Source organism: Pipistrellus kuhlii, unplaced genomic scaffold (genome assembly GCF_014108245.1).
Source record: "Pipistrellus kuhlii isolate mPipKuh1 unplaced genomic scaffold, mPipKuh1.p scaffold_m20_p_7, whole genome shotgun sequence".
Classification (NCBI taxonomy): domain Eukaryota; kingdom Metazoa; phylum Chordata; class Mammalia; order Chiroptera; family Vespertilionidae; genus Pipistrellus; species Pipistrellus kuhlii.
The window spans coordinates 75,814,545-75,828,778 of record NW_023425573.1 but is presented as its reverse complement, the minus strand read 5'-3'; the positions used below and the strand labels follow the sequence as shown (position 1 = coordinate 75,828,778).

Sequence of the window (14,234 nt, the reverse complement as noted above, 5' to 3'; positions counted from 1 at the left end):
TCAGTCACCTGCCCGACCAGGCAGAGGGCGTGCTTTGAACGCAGTGAGTGCTCAGCAAGTACTTGCTGCCTCCACTAGGCCGGGAGCCGGGAGGGCAGCGAGGGGACGCAGGGAGAGCTGTGCGCCCAGCAAACAGGGAGTGTGCACCTGTGTGCACCAGCCCCGGCAGAGCCTCTGGGCGGCAGGCGTGAACCCATTCTGGCCTGGCAGTGCGGTGGGATCAGGGAAGGTCCCACTGGGTGCGCTGTTCCCGGTGCCCCCGGAGGAGGTGCTCCTCGCTGAGGCTTAGAGGATCTGAAGGAGATGCCAGCAGGGGGCCGGGGCCAGTGGGAATCGGTGCCCCAGTCTAGGCAGGCTGGGCAGCTGGAGCCGAGACACAGGAACATGTGGCAGGGTTGTGAGTGCTGGGAATACAAACAGCACCTGGACAGGTGAGGTGGCTGGGCCCAGAGGGGCCACAGGGCAGCTGGTCTGTGCAGGAGGTCCCTCCTGGGCAGGTGTGGGAGCAGCAGATATGTTAGGTGTGTGTGTGGGGCAGCATGGTCTCTCTTCTAAAAGCAGACATGGGGCATGGTTCATCAGGTCATAAAGACCAAGAAAAGCGACATCAGCTACAGGCCTCAAGAGGTGCAGTGGGACTGCACAGGCGTCTCACTCCCCGCGGTCTCACAGCAGGAGCAGGATGAGGCCCCAAAGTATAACTTGGAGCTTGTCCTTATAAGTGAGGTGACCCTGTAACTCGGTGTCCAAGTCGGGACACTTCAGAGAGGGAAGGGCGTGCGATGAATGATTATGCTTGGGCAGCACATGAGGAAGGTCAGTATACTGAGATGGGACCTCTGGCCTGAAGGGGCTCCCACTGCCCCCCGGGGGAGGGCGGGGCACAGAGCCCAGGTGCTGCTTATGGACCCTCCAGGACAGTCGGCAGACTTGGAAGTGGTGAGGGGCGCGAGGGCTGTGCTTCCCTTCTCAGGTAACCAGAGGGAGCTGGGTGTCCATTCCCACCCACACAGCCGCTCAGGTCCCGGCCAGTGCCCCCGTGGGTGGCGAAGGTGACGATGCAGATCAGGGACTCCAAGAAGCAAGACGGAGGCTGGAGAGGTGGCCGGGGCTTCCCCGGTGTGGGGGGGACCGCATGCCGAGGCGGTGGCCGGGGGCCGGACTTACCCGTGCACGCTGTGGGCAGAGTGAGGCTCGTAATGGTACCTTCCCTCCTGGTGTCTCATGTCAATCGGTAAGGGAGCATGGAACGGCGGCAAGAGTTGCTGCGGCACTGTACGGGGGAGAGAGACAGGACTTCAAAACCTTTCCCCTCCCTCGGAAAGCAATTTTCAAAGGGCTTTAACGTTCAATGAATTTCAGAGGAAAAGCAGTCAGGACAGGGGGCTCCGAGGTGCCCGGCGATCACACACCCACGGAGGGGATGAATAAGTAATCAAAGCCAGCCGGAGAACCGACATCACTCACATAAAAGATCCCCGACCGCGCTCTTGACAAAGACAAGCAGCTGAGCGCTCTTTGAACTCGGGGAGATTACAGGCCGGGCCGCAAATCAGGGCTGACAGAGCCGACAGGCTGCTGCCCATCCCGGCCTTGGCCGCGCGGCCCCGCTGTGTGGGTGACGCATCCACGCCGGCAGCATGTGCCCAGAGCTCTGTGCGCCGGGCCGCTCCGCGCCGGCAGACACCGTGTGGGAACGTGAATTCCCCAGCGCTCTCCATTAATTACGGACCCTCCGCGCTGGCGCGGCTCAGAGCGGTAAATGCCAGCGCGTGAGCATCGGTTTCCAGAGGTGAGTCAGCCCTGTCTGCACTTGGCCTGCCCTCCACAAATCATCATGGTAATTGCAGGATGCTCTTTGCTTATTAAGAAAAAATTCCTGGGTGCCCTGGAGGCAAACGTAATTACAGGTGCTAGGAAAACAACCTCTTTAAAAAGCAGTTAGACTGGAGAAAGGGCTAAGACATGGAGGTTTCTCCGGGGACTCGCTCACGCCAGAGGCCGGCAGGGGGGCCAGCGGTGAGGCGGACCTGCCGGCTGCCTTTGAGCCGAGGCTGTTTTCGGTCCATGCATGTGGGGCGGCAGCCCGCCAGGCCTGCCCGAATGAAGGCACCAACCCTGCTGCTCATGTGCAGACCCTGGTGCTGTTCTATAAACAGTACTTACTCACTGACTTTACTGTGGCCAATCCACACAACAGGAAGTGTCCCGTGTTAATCATGCCTAAGTGTACAGCACAGGGAAGCACATTCACATCACTGTGCAACCATCACTCCGTCCATCATGGGACCTTTCCATCGTCCCAAGCTGAAACCCTGGGCCCCTCACACACCCCCACCTCCCCACCCTGGCCCAGGCGACCGCCACCCTTTTCCCTGTCTCTATGGACGTGACTCTCCAGGTCCCTCATCGGAGTAGAATCAGACAGCACCGGTCCTCCCGTGACCGGTCTTCACGAAGCATCATGTCCTCGGTGCTCATCGTGATCCCACGTGCCCGATGGGCAGACCCCGTTTTGGCCATCCATTCATCCCATGATGGACACTTGGTTTGAATGCTCTGAACTCCTAACAAGAGGAAACTTTTCTCTTGACATTCTAAACTTCGTTTTTACATACTCAATTTTACCTTCATAATTCCACAATCCTGGCATCTTCCATGGGGACTTGGAACAAAGAAAACCAATTTCTTACCCTGATTAAATCCATCTGCCAAACCCAGACTCACAGGGGAGTTGGCCTCTAAAGCGGAGGCCACAGCCGCCTGCTTCCTCGCGGGGACACCCTGGGCTGCGGGAACCCCGGGGCGTCCAGCAGGGAAGCAGCGCCCCCTCTCCAGAGGCGCGGGAAAGGGCTACATGTTTTCCTCGACGCGGCCAGGCAGACCGAACCCCAGCACTGTTAACAACCGTTTCCCTGCATTTCCAAAAGCCCCTGGGGCAGCCAGGGTGGGCGTTATTACACCCATTTCACAGTGGGGAAAATGGAGGCCAAAGGCGATTTCAGCTCAGTCACGGGGCTGAAAAATGGCAGAGTCAGGAGGAGAGTCCACGGCCCTGGACAGCTGGTCATAGCATTTCCCTCTGCCCAGCATGTAGGAGTACTCAGAGGCAGCCCTGTGCAGGGGGAATGCCTAGGCCTCTGTCCCCGCCCAGCTCACCCACCATATTTAGCAAATGCACACAGTATGGGGCCTGTTCTAAGTATTATGCAAATACCAACTCCTAGGTCTTCACAGCAACCCCAAGCTGCACTCACCCCAGAAATCCTGGTGTTCCCGCTCTCCACCCCCCGCAGCCGTGTGCCCCTTTTCTCCCCAGGGTTTCACCGACAGGGCTGAAGGGGGGCCCTTAATGCGATATCAGCAACCCCGCCCACCCCGCCCAGGGGCCCGCCTAAGCAGCTGAGCGGTGTGCCTGTGCAGGGTCAAAGCCGCCGCTTCAGGCTAAGGAGCTCTGGCCTCCACCGGAATGAAGTGCGCTCGCGTGCTAGTTCACCAGGCAAATGTGAACTCGAGTGGCGCTGAGGCTGACCTGCAGCTCCACCAAACCAGGCTGTGCCTGTGTGCCTGTGTGTGTGTACATGTGTGTGCCTGTGCCTGTGCCCGTGTGCCTGTATGTGAGTGTGTGTGCACCTGTGTGTGTACATGTGTGTGCCTGCGGGTATGTGCCTGCGTGCCTGTATGTACATGTGTGTGCCCGTGCCTGTGTGCCTGTGCCTGCATGCCTGTGTGTACATGTGTGTGCCCTCGGGTATGTGCCTGTGTACATGTGTATGCCCGTGCATGTGTGCCTGTGTGTATGTGCCTGTGTGCCTATGTGCGAATGTGTGTGCCTGTGTGTGTGCACGCCTGTGTGTGCCTATGTGTACCTGTGCATGTCTGTGTGTATGTGCGCCTGTGCATATGTGCCTGTGTGTGCCTGTGCCTGTCTATGCCTGTGTATATGCCTGTGTGTATGTGCCTGTGTGCCTGTGTATATATGTGTGTATGCCTGTGTGTGTTGGGGGTGGGGCGGGGGAGAAGTCTGGGCTTCTGGGAAAAGGCATGAAGGACAGCCATCCACAGAGCACGCCCCAGCCGGGGCTGCTCCCTCCCTTTGACGGGTCCCTGGTGATGGCTGTGGAGCTGACATGGGAAGCGGCTCTCCCTTTCTCCAGTCAGAGGGGCAGGGCAGGGCCTCGGCACCCTGCTGCCCTCCAAGCAGCGACGCCCAGGGATGACAGGCAGCAGGGCTGTGGCCACAGCCTGCGCCCCTCTTGTTACCACTTGGGGTCCTCAGAAGGAGCCCGGGAACCTGTGTTAGCGGTTCACCCATCCAGGCACTGGTGTGCTAGGTCAGTCAGCAGCTTGTGGCCAGCGCCTACCGGGTTGGGCAGGGGAAGTGCCACGGGTGCTCATCCTCAGCGAAGCCTGCAGCCTCCTGGGCCTTTGCCATGGCACCACGGGTCCTTTCCTCTCCAGGAAGCACACGGAGGCTCTGGGTGGCCAGTGTGCCGTAGGAGAGCATCGGCCAGGCAGCTTGTGGCTCCACTGCCTCTCCTCCCCCCATGAAGCCCTGGGTGCCAGCAGCCAGCACCTAGCACCCAGGGGCCCTCAGCAGCAGGGTCTCCGAGGACCCACATCCACACCGCAGCCCCGGGTGGCCCCAGGGCAGATGGACGTGTGCCTGCCCACCTTCAGAGAGGACCAGTCCACTCCCAGCCTGGGGCTCAGCCTGGCGGCAGTCATGCAGCAGTCATCACTCATCCTGCACCCCTCCTTCCTTAGTCCATTCCTTTATCCATTCAGTCCCCTGCCGGGTATCTGGGCGTGCTCTTAGCAGACAATGCTCTAGAGCTGGAGCAGTGCGGAGACAGCAGCCTGCGGTGCCACTTCTCAGAGAGGACAGCTTTCCCGAGGACACAGCCACGAACAAGCTAGCAAACCCATTTACCCCATCCTGTCAGAGGATGGCGAAGCTCAGCGGAAACGGGCTGGGCACGGGGCAGAGGGGATGGGCGTGGGGTGGGAGTAAGGGCTCCCGCAGGACAGGTGCACCAGGCGGGGGACAGCGAGTGCAAGGGGAAGACAGCAGTGTCAGCGCCAGGAGCAGAGGGCGGAGTGAGAGAGACAGGGAAGAAGGTCCCACAAGCCTGGTCTGGCCGTGGAAGGACTCGGACCTTTTAGGAGGCGGGGGGGAGGGGGGGGACGGGGGGGAATGAGGGGAGAAGGGTTCTGAAAAGGCCATAGGAGCAGGGCCACGTGGTGTGGGGCTGGCTGCGCATCGGTCAGGAATCTCAGATGGGCCCTGCCATAGTGACCATGGGACCTGGGAGGAAATTATGTCCCCTTTCTGGTCTCACATCAGCCATCTGCACAGTGAGGACTGGGTGAGCGCTGATTTCCTTCCTACCAGACAGGCCGGCTTCCAGGGGAGGCCTCCCCTGACGCTAGTGTCACCGCGCCTCTGGGAAAGGGCCACACCTGTCTCAGCCGGGGACATGCCAAGGCGTCCCAAGGGACATGAGCAGGCACAGGAGGGACCCCGAGCATCCACAGAGGGGCTCTGGCAGGCGCTGCTGTATCGACAACACACTGACCCAGTGGCCCTCTACCCCCTCTCAGCCCCCAGCCCCCAAAACTGTCTCTGGGACCAGCTGCGCTCTCCCGGCAAACTGAGGGTGAAGGCTGACCCGGAGCATCCGAGGTTTGAGGGCCTTTCAGACCAGCAAGGACTGTCCCCGACACCGTGAGGAACCTTTCAGAGGCAGATGCTTAGCCCGGGCCGCTGGGCCAGGCCCCGGGGGAGATGCATGGCCGCTCCGCGAGCAGGCACTGCCAGCAGCCCGGGACCAAGAGGATGAACAAGGACAGAGCTGCCTTGGGTGACATGTGGAAGGAGACCCTCCCACACGCTGTTTTCATTGTTAAACAAAAACCCAAGCCCGCATCCTCCGGGCAGAGGGGGACACGCCACATGCCAGCGCTCAGCGCGGCTCTTCAAGTTCAGAGGGAGCGACTGAGCTGGGCCTTTTCTGTGGGTGCCCGAGCCCCTGAAGGAATGCACATTTGGTTTTGATCCCACCAACCATCTGAGAGCGAGGGTGGTGGCATGCTCGCTTCTCCCCCCTCCCCCCCGAATTTCCCTGTGCTACGGTTTAAATGCCCAGGGCTCCTCGCTTGGTGGTCCCAGGGAGGCAGCGTTCCACGGCAGTGTCCCTGGTGTAAGGATCTCGCTATGAGAGTGAGAAGGCGTAAGCGGGAGGGGGCGGGGGAGAGAAGGGAGAAGGTATGGGGGGGGGGGGAAGGGGAGGCTCCCCTGGAAGCCGGGCTCTAGTTCATCCCCACGCATCAGACACGAGGACTCTGGCAAATTCCTGCCAGAGAGGGTGGGCGGGGTCAGAGGGGCTCAGACAAAGGAGCAGGAAACTGGGTCATGGAAACACGACGGGGCATCGGGGCAGCTGTGCGAGCAGCTGGAGGACTCCCCTCAGGTGAAGTCATGTGCCGCTCAGCACAGAGGCACTGCCAGGGGGCGAGCTCGGAGCCCACAGCTGGAGGGGAACTTGGTGGAGGCAACCGTCTCCCAGGAGAGCCGGGCGTGTTGGGGATGTACCAGCCCCTGGGCTGTCTGGTCCCTAGAGGACAGCATGGTCTCCAGGGACCGTGTCTCTTCCATTAAGACTGAAGGAAGGCCTTAGCTCGGACCCCTGGTTTCTGTGAGCAGAGCTGCCTTAACAGCACTGACCGAGGGACGGCACAGGTACCCCGGCAGGAGGCTGTCCTGGCACAGGCAGGAGGCTGTCCTGGCACAGGCGGCCTGAGGAAGGACGAAGCACACACCCATCTCAGTGCAGCAGGGGACTCGGGAGGGAGACCAGCGCCAGAGCAGGTCCTGGGTCCCCATCCTTCTCGGGCAGCTGGCCCAGGCCCGGGGCCACCGTGCAGGAGGCCGGGGCTGAGGCCGCCTCATGGCTGCCGGATGGGCTCCAGGTGGCCTCTGAAAGCAGAAACGAGGCCCAGCCTGGCCTGGCTGGGGCCAGGAAAGATGTTTTGGCCCCCCTTCCTCTCACACTGTGGGGGCTCTGCTTAGGATGCCCATTAATGACTAGCTGACCTTGTTCCTTTCACTTACAATTCCTTGCAAGTGACGAGAGCTCCGTGTGCCAGGGTCTCTGTCGGTGAGGGAGGAAGGACGCCCACCGGCCGCGGTGCCCGTGTCCCAGTGTCTGGGGAGCGGGATCTCGAGCTTCGGGGAGACGTGAATCAGGCCCCTGTCTAGTCAGGGGGGATCTTTCCCCGATCCCCACGCATCAGAGGAACTCAGACGTGCCTCCGCGGCTATGTGCCCCCGGGAGGCCTTGCTCTCCAAGGGGCAGAGCGGGCGCAGGCGGGCTGCCCCGTCATGGCGCTGGGCACTGCAGAGAGTCTCCTGTAAAGGAACCTGCTGACCGCCGCCCGTCCCAGTGGGCCATCCACAGGGGCTTAGTCCAGCTCCTCTGAGCGTCAGCTGGGCCACCTTCCGTTCCCTAGTGTCTGTGCCCTCACTGGCCAGGACACAACACGCCAGTGAGGGGACTCACAGGGGGCCTGGCCGTCCTGGCGAGTCAACGGTGCCATGAACGTGGTGGAAAGGATGATGTTCTTATAAAAGCACACGTATCCCCGCCTCACCGTCCTCCCGCCACACCACCCCTGCTGCAGCCGTGACTGGGCCCTCAGCAAAGCCAGTGGCAAAGGCGCTTAAGAGAGAGCGTGTAACCGGGTCCCCTGTGCGGGGGGGATGGTAGTCCAGAGGGTGGACCCCTATAATGATCCAACTGCCTTAAGCAAGCCCAGCTCTGTCCCCAGCAAGCGAGGGATCAACGGCCTGACAAGTGCCCGTCTGGCAGGACGGGCCTCCCAAGAGAGCCTGCCACTCCGCTCCCTCGATGCCTGCTCGCCCGTCACACCGTTTAACCCGCAGGGACGGGGATGGGAGGATGCTGAGCTGATGGGAACTGTTCATTGTGGGAAGACAGGGTGCTCTCTTCTTCTTGCCCCTTGACCTGGACCCCTCAGCTGGACACTAGCTGGTGGCCTGCTGTCACCGTCTCTGTTTCAGGCGCTGACACGGGCTCGTCACGGATCCCACAGGGCAGGACCCTGGCTCTCTCCTGCTCCTGGGAGGCCCCAGCCCCACGCCTCGGGGAAGCGGGAGTGCAGGCTTCCCAGGATACACCGGCACGGCAACGCCAGCTACCGAGAAGGGGCTGGCGGAGGGAGACGCCGTCGCCCGGGCACGTGATGCCCCTGACAGGGCCTTGACCACAGGCTGAGGGCTCTCCCGGTGCCAGCTCCTCGGCCTTCTCCGGAATCCTGAGGAGCGACCACCACCAAGGCCCAGCTCTCAACCCACCTGAGGCTCCCGCTCGCTCAGTGGGTGAGGACCCCGCTTGAGTGCTCTGGGGACCCCGAGTACGGGATGCAATTCCTGCACAAGGTAGCTCCGCAGAGCCCGGCCCTCTGTGGCGGGCGGGGTCCGCGCGGCACAGGCGGCCAGAATGGCCTTGGACTGGAGGAAGGGAGATTGCCACGCAGCCCGGAGCAGCCAGGAAGGCCCTGGAAAGGCGGTCTCAGAGCTGGGCCCGGAGCGGGAGACCCTGAAGGGAGAAGATGACGAGTCCCTCAGGCTCAGGCAGTGCGGACAGAGTCCAGAAGGCTCGACGGTGCCCCCACGGAGCTGTGTGGCCTGAACCCTGCGGCCTCTCCTGTTCATGGGACTAAGAACACCTCAGCCTGGGTCCCCGGTGAACCAAATGATGCGCGCCCGTAACGGGAGGCACCGTGAGTCCCGGAGGCAGGAACGGCGCTTCTCAGGCCCACATCGCCCGCAGCTTTGCAAACACGCCCCGCGGGGCCCGCAGATACGGTGACTATCGAGCTGTCGGAGCTTCTGAGCCGTGGACTGGGGGGGCCTGCGCACCACGAGGAACACGGGCTTTGGAGGCGCCCCCATTCCTGAGCTTCTCCACGCTGCAGAACAAAGGTGCGTGCCAGGCTGGGGCAGCCCCACGAGGCAGCACGCATCATGCCCCCGGCCTGGGTGGCCTCAGTCAACTCGGAAACCCGACAGACAGGTGACTCCGATGGCCAGGCCTCTCCCAGGGGCACGGCCACCGGCTCAGGCTGCAGAGCTCGAAGGCACGCGAGTCACCAGAGTCCAGGGGCGCCTCCTCCCGGGGGCCAGGCCTTCCGCCTGCGAATGGCACCCCCCCCCCCCCAACACGCCCCGACAGGCTGCTCCCAGGCCTCTGCTGACGCTGACGCCCAGGCCCTGCCCGCAGGAAGCACTCAATAAGAATAATAATATCCTGAATGGCACACAGGCGGGCAATTAAAAAGCATTGCTGTCTCACTGGGGGGAGGGGAAATGAACATCAGACAGGAAATTCCAGCGTCACAGCTGGCTGGTGTCCGCAGGCTGAGGCCCAGGCTGCTCAGTCTCACAGCCAGTCCTGCCCCCACACAGAGGGTGGTGGGACCGGGGCCCGCCAGGCACCCCCCCCCCACAGCCACAGGCCGGCCTTCCCGAGAAGGTGCTGCTTGACAACACATGACAAAATGGGTGCTGGGAAGAGCGGGAGCCGGCCGGCGCCAGCTGCTGCACAGGCGGGGCCGCGCTCTGCAGGGCCACAGGGAGGGTGCTCTCTCTCTGTGAGGCCCGCACCTGCCCCAAGGCCCTGGGAGCGCGGACTCCGGGGCCGCAGCCCTCGCTCAGGAGCCCGGCCGCCCGGGACGGTCCCTGCCCAGCCTCCGTGGCTGGGAGAGAAAATGTCTCACCGAGCCCTCCCGTTCGTGGCATTTCGGTCACACAGCCCGATCTGACTGAGACACGCTCGGATGGTGAGGCCAAGGTGGGGGGACAGGCCACGGGAGGCAGACGGGACCTGGGCCAGAGGCCACTGGGCTGCAGCGGACACTGTGGCCAGGCCCGGCCCCATCACTGATGCTGTCTGCCGGCCTGTGCCTTGGTTTCCTCATCTGTGCGATGAAGGCAGTGACAGGACCCACACCAGAGGGACCTGAGCAGAGCTGAGCCACATGTGTGCGGAGCTTGTGCAGAGCCAGCCCTGCGAGGACCTACCTGGGAGTGCCAGAGGCCCTTTCCTCAACCCCCTTCCCTCAGCCAGGGTGGGAGATGGGGGGTGGGGGAGCTCCAAAGGCACCCAGAGGAGACGGAGAATGAAATGGGCTGCCCAATGGTCAGGGTAGCCGAGTGGGGTCCCACATTAGAAAACCTTAGCGCCAAAATACCTTAGAGAAGGCCAAGCCTGATCACGTTTGAAGTGTCCTGGCCACAGAATCTGTTCCAAAGGAAGTGAAGTCAGGACCCCAAGCCCACAGCAGACTGCGGCCCTGGGGCTGGGGCTCCACAGGTGTGCCCTGCAGACCTCCACTCGACCTTGCAGACACAAGCCCAGGCTGAGGGCCCGGAGAAGATGTGACACCCCGTGTTCCGGGCTCCTGCTGCCTGTTCCAGAGGCAGGCGGGTCAGTGTGCCCAGCACTGCCTGGGCCACCTTCACAAGCGTTTCCCGGAGCACCCTCGCCCTCAACAGGTCCACCTGCCCACATGTACCAGCAGCCCCGGCAGCTTCGATGCTGTCACAAAAAGCCACTGACACGGGAGACGAGGATCCCATGGGTCCCGGCGTGTCACCGCCGCTGCTTCCTCCGCAGCCCCCGGCCTTCCTGCAGAGCCCAGCAGGAGCTCAGCCTGGCGCTGCCCTCCGCAGCCCCCAGGTGCCGTTCTGCCGTTCCTGAGGGCCACGGCGCCGAGGCCCCCAGGCCCCGAGGGTGCTTTCCCCGGGCTGGCGGAGGCAGCCCTTAGCCCAGGGTGTGCTCTGAGGCAGAGCCTGCCAGAGCCGGTGTCAGATGCAAACCCGGGCCTGGCATCAGCTGGGAGGACAGCCCGAAGCACCTCTGAGCATGGCACTCGGGCCGCATGCGCTTGTGTTGAGCCGTGACAGCTGGTCACACAGCTTCCCTCCCACTGCAGCAGCCTCCGAAAGGCACCTCGGAGCCCGGCAGCGTCGCCCCAGCGGCCAGGGTACCCGTTTCCTTAAAGGAATCTTTTCCTTAAGACAGTCTTACCCCAAACTCGTCTCTCTCTTAGTGCCCACTGTCAAATGCAGCCCTGGCCTCAGCATCCAACTGTCTTAAATCTCCTGGTGATCACACACACAAAAAAAACCTTGAAAAGAAACTGGCAGTAATCCTATATAATAAAACCCTAATATGCAAATCAACCGACCGACCTAACAGCTCAGGCGCCAGGCCAGCAGAGGTGGGTGTGATGCAATTGGTCGGGGGCCCTGCCACTGCCCCATGATTGCCCCACAGAGGGAGGCCCAGACTACCAGGCTGGTGGCACTGCAGCGGGTATGCAGGGCCGGCCAGCGATCAGCTCACAGTGGGAGGCCCAGCCAGCCAAGTGATCGCACCCCATGCCTGTCACCACAGAGGGAGTGACCGGTGGAGGGGGGGGCAGCACCGCACAGATGGCAGGCAGTGGCGGCGGCAGGGAGGAGCCATCTGCTGGCAGGCAGACAAAGGAAAGCCCAGATAGGCCCTGCTCGCTGACCAGGCCTAGGGACCCTTCCCAAGGGGTCGAATTTCGTGCACTGGGCCTCTAGTCTTCATATAAATTCACTGACTCAGCATATCCAGAACATCATCATTCCAACGTATGAGCAACGTAAAAACCATTAACAAGTTGTTTTGTATTATTTACTTTATGCTAAGTCTTTAAAGTCGCTGTTAGTTTACCTCTAACACGTTGCAGTTCAGAGCGGCTGCCCTCAGTGCCCCGCAGCCATGGGCCTGGGGCGGCTGCTGCTGAACCCACAGCCCCAACCAGTTAGCACCGAACAGCGGGTCACAGCCTCCAGTCCAGGCAGGAAAAGCCCCGGCACAGAAACACAGTGATGAACATTCCCCCCAAACTCAGTTCCTCCTCCCTTCTGGCTCCTCACTCCCTGCGAACGTCTGTGTGGCCGCCTCCTGCCCTTCCGCCCAGTTCCGCCTGCTGGCCTGCCAGGGCACTCCTCCGGCCGTGGCCGCCGGGCCGAGCAGCGAGGCAGCCGCCCACTGCCTTCCCCACAGGCTGGGCAGGTGCTCCTGAGACCTTCTGATGAAAAGGGGGTCCCTCGTGGGAACCCTGAGGGCTAAGAAGGTTCCTGGCGGATTTTTTCTTTTTTAATGCAGAGCCTAGCAGTCGTTCTGCAGAGGCCTCTCATCCAAACCGCACTCAGAGGAAAGCGTGCCCTGGACCCCCTGCCTCTCCGCTCCCAGCCCTCAGCAGGGGTTCCTGGGGTGCTAAGCCTCAGGACTGAGGCTCTCGCATCCAACGAGGATGTGCCCCTCTGACCGCCAGGGCCAGCGCAGGGACTTCTGCCTGGATGATTCCACTTTCCCTCCTGGAGCTGACGGTGTCTCTCCAGAGCAGGGCACCACCTCGGAGCGGGCTGCCTCGCCAGGCCCGGGTGCCCCGGCGCCCGCCCTCGGCGGCTGCACAGCAGAGCTATAGCACCGTCGAGCTTTTGCACTAAATAAAGTTTCCTTTTCACCCCCCCTCCCCCAACTTAGGGTTCCTGCTGGCATTGAATTGGCGCCAACGACCATCTGTTGACACCAGAAAGCAAAGCACATGCAGGGACTGGGGGGTGGGGAGGTGGAAAGACACTGGCCAAGCCCTGTGACACCTCCGGAGGCCTGGCTCCCTGAGCAGCTCCGGCTGCGCAGCTCCTACCGCTGGCTGGATGCCGGCTCCAGCACCCGCCATTCCACCACCTCCCCACCCTCCAGCCCCGCCTCCACCTGCGGCTCGCAGAAGCGCGTTTCCTGCACGGGGACACTGGAGGTCCAGCTGGCAGGGCTGGAGGCCAGCCACAGGGCTCCTTGGCAAAGCCCACTCCCCTTTTGCTGGCGGAGAAACTAGACATAGAAAACAGCACGTGACCCACCCTGCTGGCCCCGAGCAGGCCCAGACCGTTTCTTACGATAAGACTGTGCGAGAGGAGAGAGGAGAAAACTCCAAAGCTTCCTGGGCATCAGACCCCTCTTGCGAAATAGCATTTGATGAGCTAAGTGTGAATGACAAGCAGCAGAATCTACGTCCTTTAAAACAAACAGGGTTAAAATAGGGGCAAACTCACGCACAACGTGTTTCAGGGCCTGAGAAACCAGAGCTGTCCTTCCTTCCGCAAACCCAGAGCAGCCAGGCCCATTCTCCCATTTAAGGCGTGTGGGCCACGGCCCTGCTCTGCCCAGCAAAGGGGATCTGGGGGCGGGATCCTGGACAGGCAGCCCAGGTCCTGTCGTTGCCTGGAGAATGGAGTATAAAGCCCAGCATCGTCCTAGCTCTCCTGATCCTGCCCTCAGGCTGGCCCCCAGGGCCAGACCCCGGAAGGCCGCGCCCCTCCCCTCCCAGCCTGCAACAGTCTCACTGTGCCCGAGATCCACCCCCATCCGGCCTTTCTCCTATCACACCAGCTCACAAGCAAGTCCAGTCCACTCCTCTAGGATGCTTTCTAGACCTTTCTTCTGCCCCTCTTCCAATCAGGCAGAAGATCTGCCCTCAGACCCCATTTCCTCAAGGCCGGGTCCAGTACCTGGGCTGGAGGGGGTGAGGAATGGTGCCCAGTGAGTCAGTGAATGACGAGTGGGGGTGAGGGGTGACTCTTCTCACTACAGGAAAGGAGAGCGTGAGGCTGGTGACCAGTCGCGGCTGACATCATGCATTCATTGACTCAGGACCTCGGGGAGAGAGCCCTGCGCACAGCATGGCAGACAGAGGGGCAGACAGACAGTCATGGCCACACAATGACGCTGCCCTCAGCGATGCGACATATACGATGGTGGTCCCATGACATCATAACGAGCTACATAATGTATCACTCGCGTGTTGTGGCAATGCTGGTGAAAGCAACAGGGCAGCATGGACAGTCATGTACAATATGCAATTCTTGATAATAAACGACATGTACTGGCTTATGTGTTCATTGTGTCATACTTATTAAAGTCATTTTAGAATATTGTATTTCTACTTATATAAACGAAGTTTGCTGTAAAACAGTATCAATAAAAGATGTGAGAGCAGAGTAGCAGACAGAGTACTAGTAGGCAGAGCAGAGTAGGAGAGAGTACTAGTAGACTGAGCAGAGTAGCAGAACGAGTATTAGTAGGCAGAGCAGAGTAATAGACAGAGTAGTA

General features: G+C 61.4%; 1 protein-coding gene across 1 annotated transcript in view; it reads right to left on the bottom strand.

Annotated features, from left to right (window-relative positions):
• GLI2 (GLI family zinc finger 2) overlaps nt 1-14,234 on the bottom strand; it is a 207,363-nt gene that overhangs the window by 48,490 nt on the left and 144,639 nt on the right. The window contains exon 3 of the mRNA XM_045575414.1: nt 1,168-1,273. Coding sequence (XP_045431370.1) covers nt 1,168-1,273 — 106 coding nt within the window. The remainder of the gene's footprint in view (nt 1-1,167; nt 1,274-14,234) is intronic.